General features: G+C 50.1%; 1 protein-coding gene across 1 annotated transcript in view; it reads left to right on the top strand.

Moving 5' to 3' along the window:
• Window positions 1-261: 261 nt before the first annotated feature.
• The window catches only part of GABBR2 (gamma-aminobutyric acid type B receptor subunit 2), a 421,806-nt gene continuing 405,498 nt past the window's right edge, over window positions 262-16,569 (top strand). Inside the window, exon 1 of the mRNA XM_032240167.1 lies at window positions 262-1,039. Coding sequence (XP_032096058.1) covers window positions 719-1,039 — 321 coding nt within the window. The 5' untranslated portion in view covers window positions 262-718. The remainder of the gene's footprint in view (window positions 1,040-16,569) is intronic.

Below are 16,569 nucleotides of genomic sequence, written 5' to 3'. Positions count from 1 at the left end.
GGTGCTGCAGGCAGCGCTCGGCGGAGCGGCGGCGACCACTGCGTGTGCCAGCGCGCGGTCCGGGTTCCCAGATCGCTGTCCCCGGGCGCTCTGGTTCTCGGAGGTCAGTGGTCGGCGGGCAGCGCCAGCCGGCGCCGCGGAGGGCCGGGGGCGCGTGTGTGCGTGTGCTGGGAAGGTGGCCCTCCCCGCGGCCGCCGCAGCGCCAGCGCCTCCCCCTCACCCGGCGCGCACCGCTCGTCCCCGTCCCTGGAGGCGGCCCGAGCCGCCGCTGAGCAGCCTCGCCTTCGCCTCCCGCGTTTCCTGCCGCCCGCCCTCCCCCGGCGGGGCTCCAGGGGCTGCCGCCTAGCAGCTCCCGGCGGGAGAGCGGTTCAGAGCGCTCACGGAGGCGGGCGGAGGCGGCCCGGTGCTGGGCGGCCGCGCTGGAGAGAGGCGCGCGCGGAGACGCCGGCCCCCCTCTCCGCGTTTGCTCGCTTGCTCCCCGCCTCCCGCACTCCGCTGGCTCCCACCCCTTCCCTGCGTGATTGATCCGTCACGGGCGCCGCCGCTGCCGCCGCCGCCGCGGCCGTTCTGAGCCGATCCGGAACCCGAGCCCGATACTGAGCCGGGGCCCGGGCCGGCGCCATTGCGCGGGCGCAGCGGGGAGAGCTTGGCGCGGGGCGGCGGGCCGGGCCAGGCCATGCGGGCCGAGTGAGCCGGCGCCCGCAGCCCGCGGCGCGGCATGGCTTCCCCGCGGAGCTCCGGGCAGCCCGGGCCGCCGCCGCCGCCGCCACCGCCGCCCGCGCGCCTGCTGCTGCTCCTGCTGCTGCCGCTGCTGCTGCTTCTGGCGCCCGGGGCCTGGGGCTGGGCGCGGGGCGCCCCCCGGCCGCCGCCCAGCAGCCCGCCGCTCTCCATCATGGGCCTCATGCCGCTCACCAAGGAGGTGGCCAAGGGCAGCATCGGGCGCGGTGTGCTCCCCGCCGTAGAACTGGCCATCGAGCAGATCCGCAACGAGTCACTCCTGCGCCCCTACTTCCTCGACCTGCGGCTGTATGACACCGAGGTGAGTGCCCGGCTGCCCATGCCGTCGGGGCTTCGGGGGGCAATGGGGTGGGTTGTTTGGCCAGAGCCTGGATTGACCGGACGGCGCCTGCCGAGGGCACCGCGGGCTGGTGCCCAGTGCTCACCCCCCGCGGTCCTGCTGGGCTTGGCTTGCATAGCTGGTAACATTTGCCGAGCACCCCCTCCTCTGGGCTTATGTGTGTGTATGTGTGTGTGGGGAGGGGTGGGGGTGAGATAGAAGACTAGGGTCTCTTTTGACCAGAGAAAACGGAGTGGAGAAGGTGGGAGCTGGACCCCCAAAGGCCTACATTGATTGCCCCTGCCCCAGGTCCCGCTCATGGGGCTGCCAGGTGCCGAGTGGGAGGAACAGGCGCAATGACTGCAAACTGGGCCACCCCGGCCGGAGGGGCCGCGGGCCTGCTCACAGACCCCCAGGGAAGCCGAGCCGCGCTTTGAGGTCCGGAAGGCTCCGGAACCCGAGGGGCTTCAGCGTGCAACTGGGCGGGCGCGTGGTGCGCGCCAGCAGCTCTGAGCCGGCACGGCGCGGGCAGGTGTGGGGCCACCGGCTCTGCAGCGCTTCTGCCTGGACATGCCTGGCGCTGCCTGTGGCCAGAGCGATTTCAGAAGGAGACCCCCCGCCTCGGGTTAGTTGCTCAGAGTGCCCTGGCAGTTCTCGTCCCGGACGTGTGGTGGTGTCCGGCCGCGCAGCTGCTGTTGGCCAGGCGGCAGCAGGCACAGTTTCTCCCGGCTCAGACTTGGAGCATCCTACCTAGTAGCTGGAGCACGGACCTGGAGAGCTGTCCTGAGTGCAGCTAGAGAGCCAAGAGCTTTCCATCCCAAGACCCCCTCCCTCGGTTTGGGTTCTGCCTGAAGCCCCGAAGCGGACCTTCATCGCCAGCCCGGGGCTGGAGCGCGCGGAGCGGTTCTGGAGGAGCGATCGCTGGCCGCGCGAGGTCGGGTTTGCGAGTTTTCTCGGACTGAGCGAGTCCCTGTGCTTCGGCCACGGCGTCTGAGACGCGGCCTGAAGGGGGCAGTGATTTCCTGTGCAGTACGCTCGGTTGGCGCCTCTTCCACTGCGCCGAGCGGGGCCGAGGCTTCAGGGGACTCTCCGGGTGCTTCTGCGGGAGTCCAGGTGCAGAACCCTTTTGGGAGGAGGGTCGCGCTACCGCGCTGGTGGTACAATCTGGGCTTCCCCTCCACCTCGGTCGGGCCCTTTTTATGTCCTCAGAGAAAGAGCAGAATCTAGATTGTATCTTATTCCCTGCCTCCCCCGCTTCTGGTAAATCAGCTTGCTCTGCGCTGTAAATAAAAGGTGAAGGAACCGGTGGCAGCTGGCGGCGGTGCGCGCAGGCTGCTGCAGGCGGAGAGGCGTCCTCTGCTCCAGAGGATGCAAGCTGGCTGGCTGTGCAGGGCTAACCTGGTGTGAAATCATTTCCGAATGACATTCCTATGGCCCTCGTCTTTGCCCGAGCATCTCAAGTTCCGTGGGGGCACTTGTCTAGCACACATAAATGGAGACAGCTATGCAGTTTTACACGGAGGCATATCTTCTTGACAGTTTCTCTGTTGCTACTGCACATATTCTTCTGGAGGGGTCACTGCAAAGCCGGTCCTTTGGGGACAAACACATTTTTAGATGGGGCAGCCCTGCTTGCATCATCACCAAGTGTTGTCAGCTGCATAATGTTTTCATCATCAGTTTCTTCCCTTTAGAAAGCGTCCCTGAAAGAGATTTCATACTGGCCTGTTTGTGGCAGCAAAGAGATGGGTGCTTCGTTTCAGGGTGTGGGTTGAAGCCTTTACATTTTATTTTTTAAGTGTGTCTTGATGACTTTCTGAGTGAGAGGACCCAAAGTCAAGAGGATGAGACAGTCAGAAGACTCTTCAATTCGTGGGAATATTTAGAAAACAGTGGGAAGGAGGACTGAAGATAATTTTAGCCTCGTGCAAACAGAGAAGTGTCTCTAGCTTTTTGAAGGGGCCCACAGCCAGGGCTTTGGGGTAGGTGGGGCCTGGGTTTGAGTGAGAAACTGGTTACTTTCTGCCCTGGATGACCTTGAGCTGGGTATTTAATCTCTCTAAGCCTAGATTTCCACATGAAAAAGGTGGGAATATTATGTGTACTCTGCAGGTGACATGCAGCTTAAGGAAGATAACAGGCCAGCATAGAAGATGCCCTGAGCTGGCAGGCTCAGCAGCCAGTGCTCTGGCTGTAAGCACTAAATAAATGTTTCCTGCCTCCCTTCCTCCTCTTCCTTCTTCTTCTTCTTCTTCTTTTTTTTTTATTTTTGAGACAGACTTTCGCTCTTGTTGCCCAAGCTAGACTGCAATGGCATGATCTCGACTCACCACAACCTTCAGCCCCCTGTGTTCAAGATATTCTCCTGCCTCAGCCTCCTGAGTTGCTAGGATTACAGGCATGCACCACCACACCCAGGTAGTTTTGTATTTTTAGTACAGGTGGGGTTTCTCCATTTTGGTGAGGCTGGTCTCCAACTCCCAACCTCAGATGATCCGCCTACCTCGGCCTCCCAAAGGGCTGGGATTACAGGGGTGAGCCACTGCGCCTGGCCCCTTCCTTCATTTTTATTTGCTGTGAATTCACAAGTAAGACGCTGTGGCTTTAGATGTGATAAAATGGTCACAACTAAAATATTAAGCTGCTTCTTTCTTTTTCTTGTTTTTGAAGTCTTACGGAGAAACAGTAAAGTTATCACAATAAGAAGTCTGGCCGGGCGCGGTGGCTCACGCCTGTAATCCCACCACTTTGGGAGGCCGAGGCGGGTGGATCACGAGGTCAAGAGATCAAGACCATCCTGGTCAACATGGTGAAACCTCGTCTCTACTAAAAATACAAAAAAATCAGCTGGGCATGGTGGCGCGTGCCTGTAATCCCAGCTACTCAGGAGGCTGAGGCAGGAGAATTGCCTGAACCCAGGAAGCGGAGGTTGCGGTGAGCCGAGATCGCGCCATTGCACTCCAGCCTGGGTAACAAGAGGGTAACTCTGTCTCAAAAAAAAAAAAAAAAAAAGAAATCTGGCTAATAATCAAATATATTATCTCCTGCCATGAGGTATCACATTTGGGAGAGTGTCTAGGTGATATAATTAGTTATTTTTTTCAAGTGGCCTTGTCTTAAGTAGAGGTGCTTTCTCCCTGAGCCGGAGTGAAGGAAGGATCAGTCTAGGTAATTTGCAGCAAAATCCAGAGCGATCTAAAGAATGTTTGTGGCCAGTGTTAGAGTGTTTAGGGCCCAGTTTACTCAGATTGGCTGCCTTTGTGGATACTGCCTAATTATTTGCAGGCTGTGTCACATTGTTTGTAGACTTGAACATAGGGTAGCTGTGGTGAACAGATTTTGGCTGGATTTGTGGATATTTGCTGTCAGTCAGTGGCCTCAATAGCCAGTGACTGTGGATACTAGTATGGACCTTTATCCATATGGTCTGCAGGGAGATGGAGATTTAGCAAGGAATGGGTTAATCTGGTCATTGAGGACAATCTGTCTCAATGAAGGAGCCTCCTACATCCAGATTGACTCTCTTCTGTAAGTAGAATAGTGGTCGGTTTTCAAAGCCCCACTCAATGCCATGTGTTGGTAAAAATGAAACAGTCTTACAGAATACCTGTCTATCAGAACCTGTGCTTCTCTGGTGTAATGTCAAATGGTTTCGGCAAATACTTGTTTATATATTCCAATGAGGATTTGAACAAGACAAGTGAAAATGCAGATAAAAGAAAGCATCAGAAACTATGCAGAAACATAGAAGTTACAGTACGAAGAACCTGGGCTAAAATGGTTATTGCCCTGAGTACTATATTTTAGCTCTGGGCTTCCCGGCAGTCAAGGTAAAAAGATAAATGTACCATGTTACTTACATGTTCGATTTTAAAAATTTGAGAGAAAATGTCTTTTTGTTTTGTTTTGTTTTTTTAAAGACCTGGGGGTCTCATTCTCTTGCCCAAGCCAGAGTGCAGTGGTATATCATAGCTCACTGCCACCTTGACCTTCTGGGCTCTAGTGATCTTCCTGCCTTCAGAAATGTTCTCCATGTGGTTCTTATTCTTTGGTAGTCACATTAATAAAATAATATAATAGCCAAGGAATAAGTTAAAAGTAATGTTGGTTTTTAAAATTTGATTAATATTCATTGTGGGAAAGCTGAAAATTACAGAGAAGCATAAAAAATAATTGCTTATAATCCATCTACACAAAAATAACATCTAATAATTAGCACAATTCCCTTCCAGTTGCCATTTTTTTTTACTATTTGATATACTTGAGATCATACTCCAGGTACTCGTTTATATTTTGTTTCCTTCAGTTAACATGGTATCGTGGGTTTCCCCCATGTCCTCAAATCCTCTTGTAAAGATGATTTTTTGGTGGCTGTATACTATTCTATCCTGTGGTTGTACCATATGTATTTAATCATTCCTCCGTTGTTAGGCTTACATGTTTTCTCACATGTTAGTATCTCAAATCATTCAATAATAAACTTAGGGAAAGTCCAGGGAGGCAAAAAGTCCAGTTCAGGGGTGCAATGGTCAGAAAGACCACCCTGATGCCAAGATCCAACGTGGAAATCCCAGTGACTGGTGAGCATGTCTTTTTTCTTGAGTGGCTTTGCCAAGTATCTGTCCCCTTATTCACTATGCTCTAGAAAGGCTTTAAAGGACTGTTGAATTGAGACTGTGCTTCCTTAAAAGGTCTGAGTACAGCTCAGCAGGTGTTTACTGAGCACCTACTGGAGCTGTTGATGCTGCAGAAAAGTGTTAAACATAGCCCTGGGCTTGAGAGAGGCAGCTGGTGAATAGAGAACAGGGCAAGAACGTATTCATCATTTCCAACGCAACGTAGAAAATGATAGTGGAGATGGTTGCATAATTCTGTGAATATACTAAAAACCATGGAATTATACACTATATATATCTATATATCTAGATATCTAGATATAAACATCACCCTTTTAAGTTAAAATCTCAGTACAGATTTAACTGTATTAAGTCTCAATATAGTTAATTAAATCTCAATACAATAATATATAATTTTTAAATTTTTATTTTATTTAAAAATAAAAAAGATAGGCTGAGTGTGATGGCTCATGCCTTTAATCCCATCACTTTGGGGGGCGCTGAGGTGAGTGGATTGCTTGAGCCCAGGAGTTCAAGACCAGCCTAGGCAACATAGGGAGGCCCTGTCTCTACGTAAAAGTCAGCCTGGCACGGTGGTATGTGCCTGTGGTCCCAGCCACTAGGGAGGTTGACGCAGGAGGATTGCTAAGGCCTACAGTGAGCTGTGATTGCACTGCTGCACTCTAGCCTGGGCAACAGAGCAAGAACGTCTCAAAAATTAAAAAAAAAATAAATTAAAAAATGTTAAAAAGAACCTGACCTCTTTCAGGTTCAGGCTTACGTCGTCTTCGCGGCTGCAACCCCGCTGCCCAGCATGCTGCCTGGCCCTTAATGTGTTGTTTAGTTGTTGCAAGTGACAGAAACCCAGCTTTAACAGGTTCATCGAACTGAAAAATCCTGAGGTGTGCTGTATTCAGGCATGGCCGAATCCAGGGGCTCAAATGATGTCTTTAAAAATATCTTCCTCTCTGCCTTTTGGCTTTGATTTCTTCTGTGTTGGCTTCAGTCTCAGGCAGACTCTCCCCAGGTGGTGGCACAGATGGCCTCTAGAAGCTGCAGGTTTACACACTTCCAGTTTAGAAACTCCAGTAAGAAGAGTGTTTCTTTCCCAACTGTTTTAGCAAAAGTCTCAAGCTTATACGTCATTGGCTTGAATTGGGTCATGTGTTTAGCCACGAACAAATCACGTGACCCTGATGGGCCAGGCCTGGAACTTCTGTCCTCCTTTCATGATGAGAGAGGGAGGTGAGGTCAGCTTCACCCAATCCCATGAATACAGAGTGGGGGAGAGGTGATTCCTCCAGGGAAATCAGAGGCCACTGAGGGTGTGTATACTAGTGGGACAGATCACAAAGAGCCACCAAGGGAGGCAGTTAGGGAGTGCTAAATTGAAGAAAGAAACAATAGAAGCCAGGGGCATTAAGAGAAAGGGAAGATCATATTGGTCCAGAGAGGCCTCCTTGAGGAGAAGATAGGCCTGTAAGAGTGAATATAAAGTTGATAGAGAGAGGTGGGGGCATTGGAAAATGGACGCTGGATACCAGGAAGTGTTTCCAAGATCAAAGATGGAGGCAACAAAGTGGGTAGTGTGTTTGGAGATCACTGATGTTATGTTTTTGTCCAAATGCAGGGTAGGAATGGTAGCTGGTGCTGGGTGTGGACAGCCTTGAATGCTGTGTCAAGAAGGTTGGACTTTAATCTGGAGCTGCAAGGAGCCACAGGAGGACTTTGAACGTGGGTGTGATCCTATCAAGGCTGGTGGGCATGGAGAGGCTGGACTGGAGACAGAATGAGCCTGGAGTCGGAGGGGCAGGGAAGCTACTGTAACAGTTGAAGGCAGAGGTGATGGGGCCTGAATGGAGACAGGGAGGCAGGAGGGGGTGGTGTGAATAACCGGCAGCACTGAGACCCAACGGGGCAGGAGGGCAACAGAGAAGGAACTGATGTCTGGGGAGGGGGTGTGTGTTGTTGGCAGCACAGTCACTGGAATTAGATGCACTGTAGAGGAACAAGGAGAGAGGACCCCTGCAGGGGTGGGGCCACATGCTCACCTCACACCTGTTGAATGAGCCCTGGCTCTAGGGTCAGGAGACCTGGGTTTGTATCTTCATTTGGGTACCCCTCACCTGCTTCGTGACCTTGGGGAGGTCTGTTTGCCTCGGTTTCTTCACCTATGAAATGGGGTTGATATACTAACTGCCTTATCAGGTGTGTAAAGGGACAAACGAGAGACCCAGGTGACGTAATCCAATCAATGCTGGATACACTGCCCGAGCTCAGGAAATATTGCTGCTCTGTTGTTCCCATTGTTACCATTTTCGTACAATCTGGGGATCGTTGAGCTGACCTCACAGGGCTGTTATAAGGAATAAGTGTAGTGGGTGAGGCAGCTCAAAGCCCCAAGTAAACACAAAGCAATGTGACGGGTCTCTTGTTCTCTGGTGCCATGTTGCAGAGAAGGTGTGTTGGCAGAAGAGGGTGCAGATACTGAGGCCTTGACTCATGTGTGTCTCCCGGCGTGTCTTTCCTTCTGCCTTGTGTCATAGCTGTGTTTGTCACTTTCTCCCCTGCTGGCCAGCAGCTCTTGAGGGCAGGGCCAGCCTCATCCCTCGGGGCATTATGGGGCTTATTGTGAACTATTGTGAGTAAATGTGAGGAGCTGAACTGGTGCATCCGTTGGAGCCTGCTTTCTGAGTTAGCATCCCCTGGGATGGTTGATCTTGTCACTTCTCCAGGGTCTTCCTCCCTCATTTAAAGACTGAGGTGGTGCCACATATCAGGGTTAAGCGGACTGCTGAGCTGTAGCTGCCCTCTGCATATGCCCACCAGCACCAACCCCTGAGCTCCCCAATATGAGGGCAATGCCTTGCCCACACCAGCACCCCAGAAATTCCTTAGACCTAGCCAGGCACTCATGGGCATACCTTCTCTGTCCCCAAATTCCTTTTTCAAGAATGAGTTGGAGTGGTGGGTGGAACTGTTTAGTGTTTGGTATTGGCCTAAGAATTTTAGCATGCTAACTTTATCTTTAAAGGGAACTTCTTTGTGTATTTGGCTTTCCCTCCCTGTGGGCAGGGTAATATCAACTTCTTCATATAAAGATCTGAGATCTCAGCAGGGAAATTAGCAAGCTGGAAGCGTAAGATAGCGATGCAACAGGGATACTAAACAAATAGTATGTAGAATATATGTCTTTTGTTAGTTAGGGTGGATGAGGTTATGCTGCATTAACAAACAAATCCTGAAATCTCCATTGCTTAACACAGTAAATTTATTCATTGCCCACACAAAGTCCAGTGTGTGTCAGAGGTCATCCTGGGTGGCTCTCCTCCAGGTGGTAATGCAGGGATCCAGGCCACTTTTGTACTGTGACTCTCCCATCTTAAGGCTTCAAGAAGGTAGAGAAGAATCCAGAGGAAGGCACACTGGACTTTTAACCACCTTCACATGGAAGTGACACATGTTATTTCTACCTATATTCCATTGGCCAGAAATAATCAATGGCAAGCCTAATGACAGAGGAGGCTGGGAAACATAAGGAGCATTTGGATGCTGTGGACATTTGTGATTGGGGTTCCTTCAGGAAGGAGATGCCAAGATAGTCTTGTAAGCATAAGAGATCTTGGAAACCATACCAATGAAAGACAAAATAGGTGGCGAAATGCTCTGTCCATGATGCTGTTCTGACACCTGTGGAAGGAGAAGGGGAAGGAAGGAGAGTTGGGTAGAAACAGTCTCAGACTGGAATGCAGTTCTCAGAAAGTCTTGGCCGGCAAAATGGTGAGCTCCAGAGCCAAGATTGCCTGCTTACAGGAGTTTCCTCTCAGACCCAATGAACCAGGCTCTAGAATCCCCACCCAATTCAGTTATTGGCTGAGATCTGCCATGGGAGATTTTGCTCTTAGCTTGAAGGCTGTGGCAGGCCTTGAAGGTACTGCAGCTGATAACCATTAGCTGATTGCATCTCCTCCTGTAGGTTCCATCTTCAAAGGAGGGTGGGGCCTACGTGGTTGGCTGCCATAGACAGTGCCTGTTTCTTCCACAGTGCCATACTACTTACTACACCAGGCCATGTTCTAGGCTCTGGGATACAGAGATGGATGAAACACAGCTGCTGCCCTTGAGGAGCTCACGGTCCAACAGGTGATCAAGATTGACAAAATCAATTACACGTGGCGTGGCCCAGCCACAGGCGGGGTTAGCAGAGGATGTCGGGGAAGGCATTCCCCTTCTCCAGGCACTTGGTTGGTCATCCTTCATGTTGTTCAGGAGTGAAATGTAAGTGACTTCTTATCTCTAATGTTTTTTGTTACTTAATTTGGTTTTAGGAAGGTGAGGAAATTTAATGGCATAGTTTGCCCAGTGAGCAGCTGGGTTCTATCTGCTTCTTTCTTTTCTTCTTCTTCTTTAACGTTATGTAACTGTGCACAGTGAGGCTGGTGAAATGTCTTCCCCTCTGTACCCGGCCTTCCAGGGATGCACCGAGGAGGCAGGCTGAAACTGTGGGCGTGTGAGCCCCAGACAGGGTCAGCATCTGGGTTTGGTGCTGGGTTTAGTTGCCGAGACCACAGGGAAGTCTTTGCTGCTCTCTGTGAATTGCAGCACTGATGGAGGGTCCCCGCCCCACTGTTAGCACCAAAAGGGCAGGCACTGGGTGTGTCTGGCTCCTCTGTGTTCCCCCTAGGCACTGTCTCAGGGCCAGGCACAGAGCAGGAGCTCAATAAATATTTATTGAACAAATAGATCTAAAAGCCTGGATTCCAGCTTTCCAGTTCTAACAGGATTAATGGGCAGAGTTTTAACAAATGGAGGAAATGCTTTGTATGCCAAGCCGTGTGGGGGTGAGCTTTCTGCTTGCTCTTTATTCATTCTTTTGAGTTCTTATTATTTGGTGCTTTCGGGGGCTCTGTAGTTGTGGTGTGAAAAGAGGAAAGGGTGCTTGGATGTTCCAATAGATGATTTTGTGCAAAGCTGATGTCATTCTCTTCTTCTCTGACAAATATATGCTGCATCCTCCAAGGCATATCAAAACCTAGGAAATAAATACTTTCCAGCTTCTGAGAAGCATTATGGTTTTAGGAGGTCAGTTTATTGCAGCAATACGCTAACCAGTGGATGGAGGACTTAGGAAACAGATTCTGATATATCACTCTTGCCTCCAGAGAGCATGAGAGCCAAAGGAGGCTAGACTGGGCTCTTGTCCTAGTAGAAACTGTGGGAATGAAGCCAGGTCATCAGCCGTGGTGAGTCAGGTGGTCCAGTGCGGGTCTGGGCATAGTGAGAAAAGATGTGCCCTGGAATCCCCCAGTAGCAAGGCTTCTTCCAAGCTCCCTGCTCCTGGGCCAGAAGCTTCCGCTCTTTATACTTCTATGGCCAGCACTGACTCAGGAACTGGGTATGCTCAGCTGGAAAGGGACCATCTCTCTGATGGTGACAGTATAGTTCTGTACCCTGAACTAGATAACCAAGTTTGTTAGAATACTGAGTAAAGTATGAGTAAATTGGTTATGAGCTGGAGTTGAAGAGTCTGAAAATTCTTGCCTGTATGAATGAATGTTGAACACTTTTTTGGGCTGATTGGGGCATTCTTTTGCCAATTTTCTACTTTTCTACTCTTTTTAGAATAGTCTAATCCTGGAAGGATGAAGTGTCATTGTCATCTAGAAAATTAGTGGTAGATCCAAAGTATTGAGTGAATGGACACATCTGTCTTCATCAATGCCCATGTTCCACAGCTGCTGGCGGAGGCAGACCCCTTTTCCTGCCATTTGGCAAGGACATCATCAGTCACTCTTCAGACAAAATCTAGTCAAAGAAGGACTTTGTGGAGTGATGCATTATTGCTGCTCTCATGGTACGGGGTCAGGAGGTGGCACAGAGAAAAATGATATTTTCACACTCTTCTTATGATCCACTTGACTTTGTTCAGAGAGAACTGATTTTGAAAGCAACAGCCATACTTATAATAATCATCACTATATTATCCAAATCGTCTTGTTTCTAGAAATACCATTCACTAAAGCCTTTCTGAAAAAATGCCCAGAATTATTTGAGGGATTTAACTGGCAGATGGGGACCCGCATGCTCACTCTGGGGCAGATGACCAGAGCCCACACGAAAGCCCCCACCCAGCCCAGCCGAAAGAGTGCCCTGCCTTTGATAAAGGGAAAGTTGGCAAGCCGGGCGCGGTGGCTCAAATCTGTAATCCCAGCACTTTGGGAGGCCGAGGCGGGTGGATCACGAGGTCAAGAGATCGAGACCATCCTGGTCAACATGGTGGAACCCCGTCTCTACTAAAAATACAAAAAATTGGCTGGGCATGGTGGTGCGTGCCTGTAATCCCAGCTACTCAGGAGGCTGAGGCAGGAGAATTGCCTGAACCCAGGAGGCGGAGGTTGCGGTGAGCCGAGATCGTGCCATTGCACTCCAGCCTGGGTAACATGAGTGAAACTCCGTCTCAAAAAAAAAAAAAAAAAAGGGAAAGTTGGCTTTGTTGTCACTCCACAAAGCATCCTGTGGAGCCCCACTGACCCTTCAGAGGTCCTTCCTGGACTCTGGGAATTCTAATCTCATGGTCATAAACAAAGGAGAAGGAAATGGAAACATTTAGTTGCAGTGGACAGATGAAGAAAAAGAGGCCAGACAACAGCAGCTCACCTTCATCCAGCGCTCACTCTATGTCGGCACCTATGTCAGTGCTTTGCAGCGTTCATTCGTTTAGTCTTCACTACAATCCTATGAGGTCCTTACTCTTATAGTCTGCATTTTACAGATGAGGCTTAGAGAGCTTATGTGACTTATTTAACATCATCACAACCAACCAAGTGTCGAGCTGGGATTTGAATCTGGATGATCTGACTTTGATCTCTGCAGCTTTTGCTCTGAGTAAGCCACCATCTTCATATAGTTATCTTCCACCCATAAAAGCAAGCAGCAAGTTTGTCAGTAGCTGATGCTTTTTTTTTTTTTTTGCTTGCAAATTTCACCCCCAACTGCTTGCCTCTCCCTCAGATTCAACCCCACCCTCTCCCATTTCTCTGTCCTCCCACTCAGTCATACACAGCCAACCCTGCACTCTCTACTCACTTTAAGCATGTCTGTCTACACACCTGACTCGCACAGATCTGCTCTCTATCCCCTGGCACCTGGAGAACTTGTCACTTGCAGAACTTGTCACCTTCAGTTGTGTTTACTCAGGGTGGCAGTGTTTATGTCTGAGTGCGTTTCCTGATAGATCATCTCAAGGGTAAGAGTGGCGTTTCCTCTAGGAATTTGAGCTATACTTGCTAAGGACCTACTTGGTGCCAGGCCCTGGGTTTGTTACAGAGCATACGAACATAACTCCAAAATAGCTGTGCTTTCAAAGGCACATGTGGGAGGAGCCCCCCGGATTGTTACCATACAGCATGAGGAGTGTGATGTTGTGGGTGGGCACCCCAGGTACAGAAGGCAGCTAAGACCACTCACCCAGCAATCTGGTGCAACGGCTCCCAGCTTGATACCCTGCAGTAACTCAACATTGTTCTGGGGATGGAAACACAGCTTCTCCCACAGCCTCGCAGGCCCCCTGGGGTCTGCCCTGCTCACTCCCAGCATTGCTGCTGAGTACTCTCCCTCTCTTACTCGGGCCCAGCCACATGGTCCTTTCTGTGTCTTAGGTGAGTGTGCTCCTCCCAGCACAGGGCCTTTGCACACGCTGTTACTGTGGTCTGGAATGCTCTTGCCACCTTTCTTCATCCCTTAAATGCTTGATCAAGTGTGCATTCTCTGTCCTCCCCAATTAGGCAAAATCCCCTATCAGGTTTTCTCTAAGAACCATGAACTTTCCTTTCTAGTGCTTATCACAGCTGCAGTTTAACTTTTGTTGCATTATTTGATCCCTGTTGGTCTCCCTCCTGTTCCACAAGGGGATTGTGAACTCCATGAGTGCAAGAACTGGTCTGTTTGGCTCACCATAATGTCCAGTGCGCTTTCTAGCACGTAGCAGGTGCTCGGTAACTATTTGTAGACTGAATGAACGAACACCAGAGGATTCTGAGGCCAATCTTGATGTTTATAAACGGCATGCTAGTTTGTTTTTCAGGGCATGTGGGGTGTGGGGGAGACAGCTGGACGCTGTAGAAAGACATTGAGCATCAGTCAACCTGCGTGTGCATGCCAACACTGCCTGTCCCCTGAGCCCCAGTGTCCTTGTTTGTGAGACAGGGATGATACTCTCTCAGAGAGTTATTTTGAGGGTTGACCTGGAGCATTCATGTAAAGCATTGAGCACAGTGGTCCACACTGAGTAGATTTAATACTTTTACTATTATTTTATTATAATGCATATGAAAATGTGAAACACTATGTAACTGTGTAAAAACTGGTTCACTTCAGTGGGGGATTGTGTGTTTGAGGCCAATGAAGAAGTTATAGTTTGTGTCTGAGCTTCATTGAACAGGGTTTTTAAGGTAAGGGATGTTTTTAAGCCCCATCCATTTCTGGAAGGATCTGAGGTACACCGAGAGCTTCGAGGTGAACCCTTCACTGGCCCTTGGGGCTAGTATCCCCAGTGAAATCTGCTTTATAACTCTGCTTTATAATCACTGCTGGTTATTGTCCACTGCCCCACCTGGCTGTGAGTTGGGCCAGCCCATGAGGACAGACATAGCATCCGTTTGGTGTCTGCCATACTCCAAAGCCTGGGACAGAGCGTGCACCTGGGTAATGGCAAGGTGCAGGTACTCGAGAATATTTGTGAGTGAATGAAGGTCTCTGTGTCCGGAGCACCCAGCATGGCCCCTGGCACATTGCAAATGCATTTTGCATGAGTGGTGCTAAACACAAGGTAAAAGAGAGCAATTCTGAATAAAATCACCACTGAGCCCCTAAGTGGAACAGACAGAGAAGATGTTGGGCATCTGTGAGGAGTGGCTTGCTCCAGTTGAACACAGGATTTGGAGGCGAGAGAGAGATGCTCCGATGTCCCTGTGTGATGAGGACACGTTTCCTTTTAGGTTCCAGAGACAAATCTTTTAGGTTAGAGGCAGGGCGGCTCAGTGGAAAGAGCTCTGGATTCTCCATGGGTGACCCAGTGCTGACACTCTAGTGGATGACCTTGAGCCAGTCATTTAACTTCTCTGCACCTTAGTTTAATTATCTATAAAATGAGAATAGTAATGTCTGCTCTGCTTTTTCATAGAGTTATTGTAGAGATTAGGAAGAGAGAGAGAGTGAGGAAGGGAGAGAAATAAGATTAATGTGAAAGGGCTTTAGGAGGCTGTACAGAGGTGCAGCTATAAGAGACGCCTGAAACTAAACACACAGAGTCATTAATTCTGGGTTGTTCTCTCAGGACCATTGGATATTTCCAATGACATCTTTATAGAAGACACAGTGATCTCATTCATGTAAGTGATTCATTTAACCCCCTAATAAAGGAAGACACTATTAGATTATAACACTCTGAAAGCAGTTCTTCAGGGGGCTGAGGTTTTGTGACCCTAGCAGTCTGTCTTACCGAGGAGCCTAGGACGAGAGGTAGTTAACGTGTTTCCTTTCATCTGTCAAATGTCTTTAAAAGTCAGTCATCTGTCTTTTGCAGGTGTCAGGCCCAAGGCCATCCACTGCCAGGCTATTGATCAGGGGTCTTAGGGCAGAAACCTGGGGGCCAGAAAGTGAGAGCTGTCTTCTGTAAGCATCAATTTGGGATCCCAGCCGTCAACGGAGGTGGACCTCAAATCATGAGGGGTTACTAGTTGGATGGCTGGGGCAGAGCCTAGCCCAGCAGCTTAAAATATGAAATACCCAGACTGGGCCAATCAACTGCAGCCCAGGAGTGGGCAGCTGGAATGCCTTTGTGCTGGGCTGTTTTCATTTTCTCCAGAAAGAGCTTTGACTTCTCCAAGCAGATGTACACATATTTGGTGGAGATCTCAGGGTTCTGGACCAGGCAGTGTGGAAATGATGAATCTGGCTTGAGAGTTTGGGGGTACCAGTTGCTAGCTGGCTACCTCCTCCTCAGAAGGAGAGCACCTAGGCTTCTGTGGACACTGGGTTTTTAGACCATCAGATGAGCTTTGACCTGGCTGCTCAGAATTCTCTGCATGCTGTGGCCTGGAAGACCTAATTCCAGCCTTGTATCCACAATAGAGAAAACAAAGTGACAGGGCCAGGTCTTTATTGAATTTCTACTATATGCTGGGCACTGTGTGGTTGCTTTCATATGTGCACCTGGATAATGGCAAGGTGTAGTAGAAAGAGCTTAAAACCTGTGAGCTGGAGAGGCCCGGGGTCAACTCTGAGCTCTGGTCTGGCTCTGTATTGAGATGACATTCTATAAGCCCCTCCCCCTAGGAAGCTTTAAAGTTACCTTGGATCAGTGGTCACATTGTCTAAAGAACAGAGGGTCCTCTGGGAAGGAAAGGAATGAGAGTGACTCCCAGACTTGGGTTGAGATTGTTAGGATGCAGTGGGGCCTGCTAGCAGAAAAGGCAAAAAGATCTGCAAGGGAGACCTTGCTTTAAGTGGGGACCCAGAGCATGGGCTGCCAAGGGCAAGGCTAGTTTGGAAATATAGATGATACTGGAGCACCCCCGCCCCCTGGCCGCCACCACCTGACCTCATGGGTCGGGGCAGGGATGGCAACTGTGTGGATCAGTGCACGATGCCTAGGACTGCAATACTCAGTTTCTGTTTTGGCCCTGGAGAAGGAGGCCTGCATCCCAAGATTGGCTGCCTCAGGAGGCAGGACCTCATCCTGGTTTCAGAGGAGACCCTCGGCTTCTGATGAGGCCATGGCAGCAACGCAGAGCAGAAGGGAGCCGAGGGTGGCAGCCAGGCCTGGCTCAGAGGCTGGGATCGAGGAACCTCGAGGTGTATCCATCAATAGGCCATGCCGGGGGCCAAGGGGGAACT

This window comes from Sapajus apella, unplaced genomic scaffold, assembly GCF_009761245.1.
Source record: "Sapajus apella isolate SASKATOON/1434 unplaced genomic scaffold, GSC_monkey_1.0 scaffold46, whole genome shotgun sequence".
Lineage (NCBI taxonomy): Eukaryota > Metazoa > Chordata > Mammalia > Primates > Cebidae > Sapajus > Sapajus apella.
This window is presented reverse-complemented; position numbering and strand designations above follow the sequence as displayed.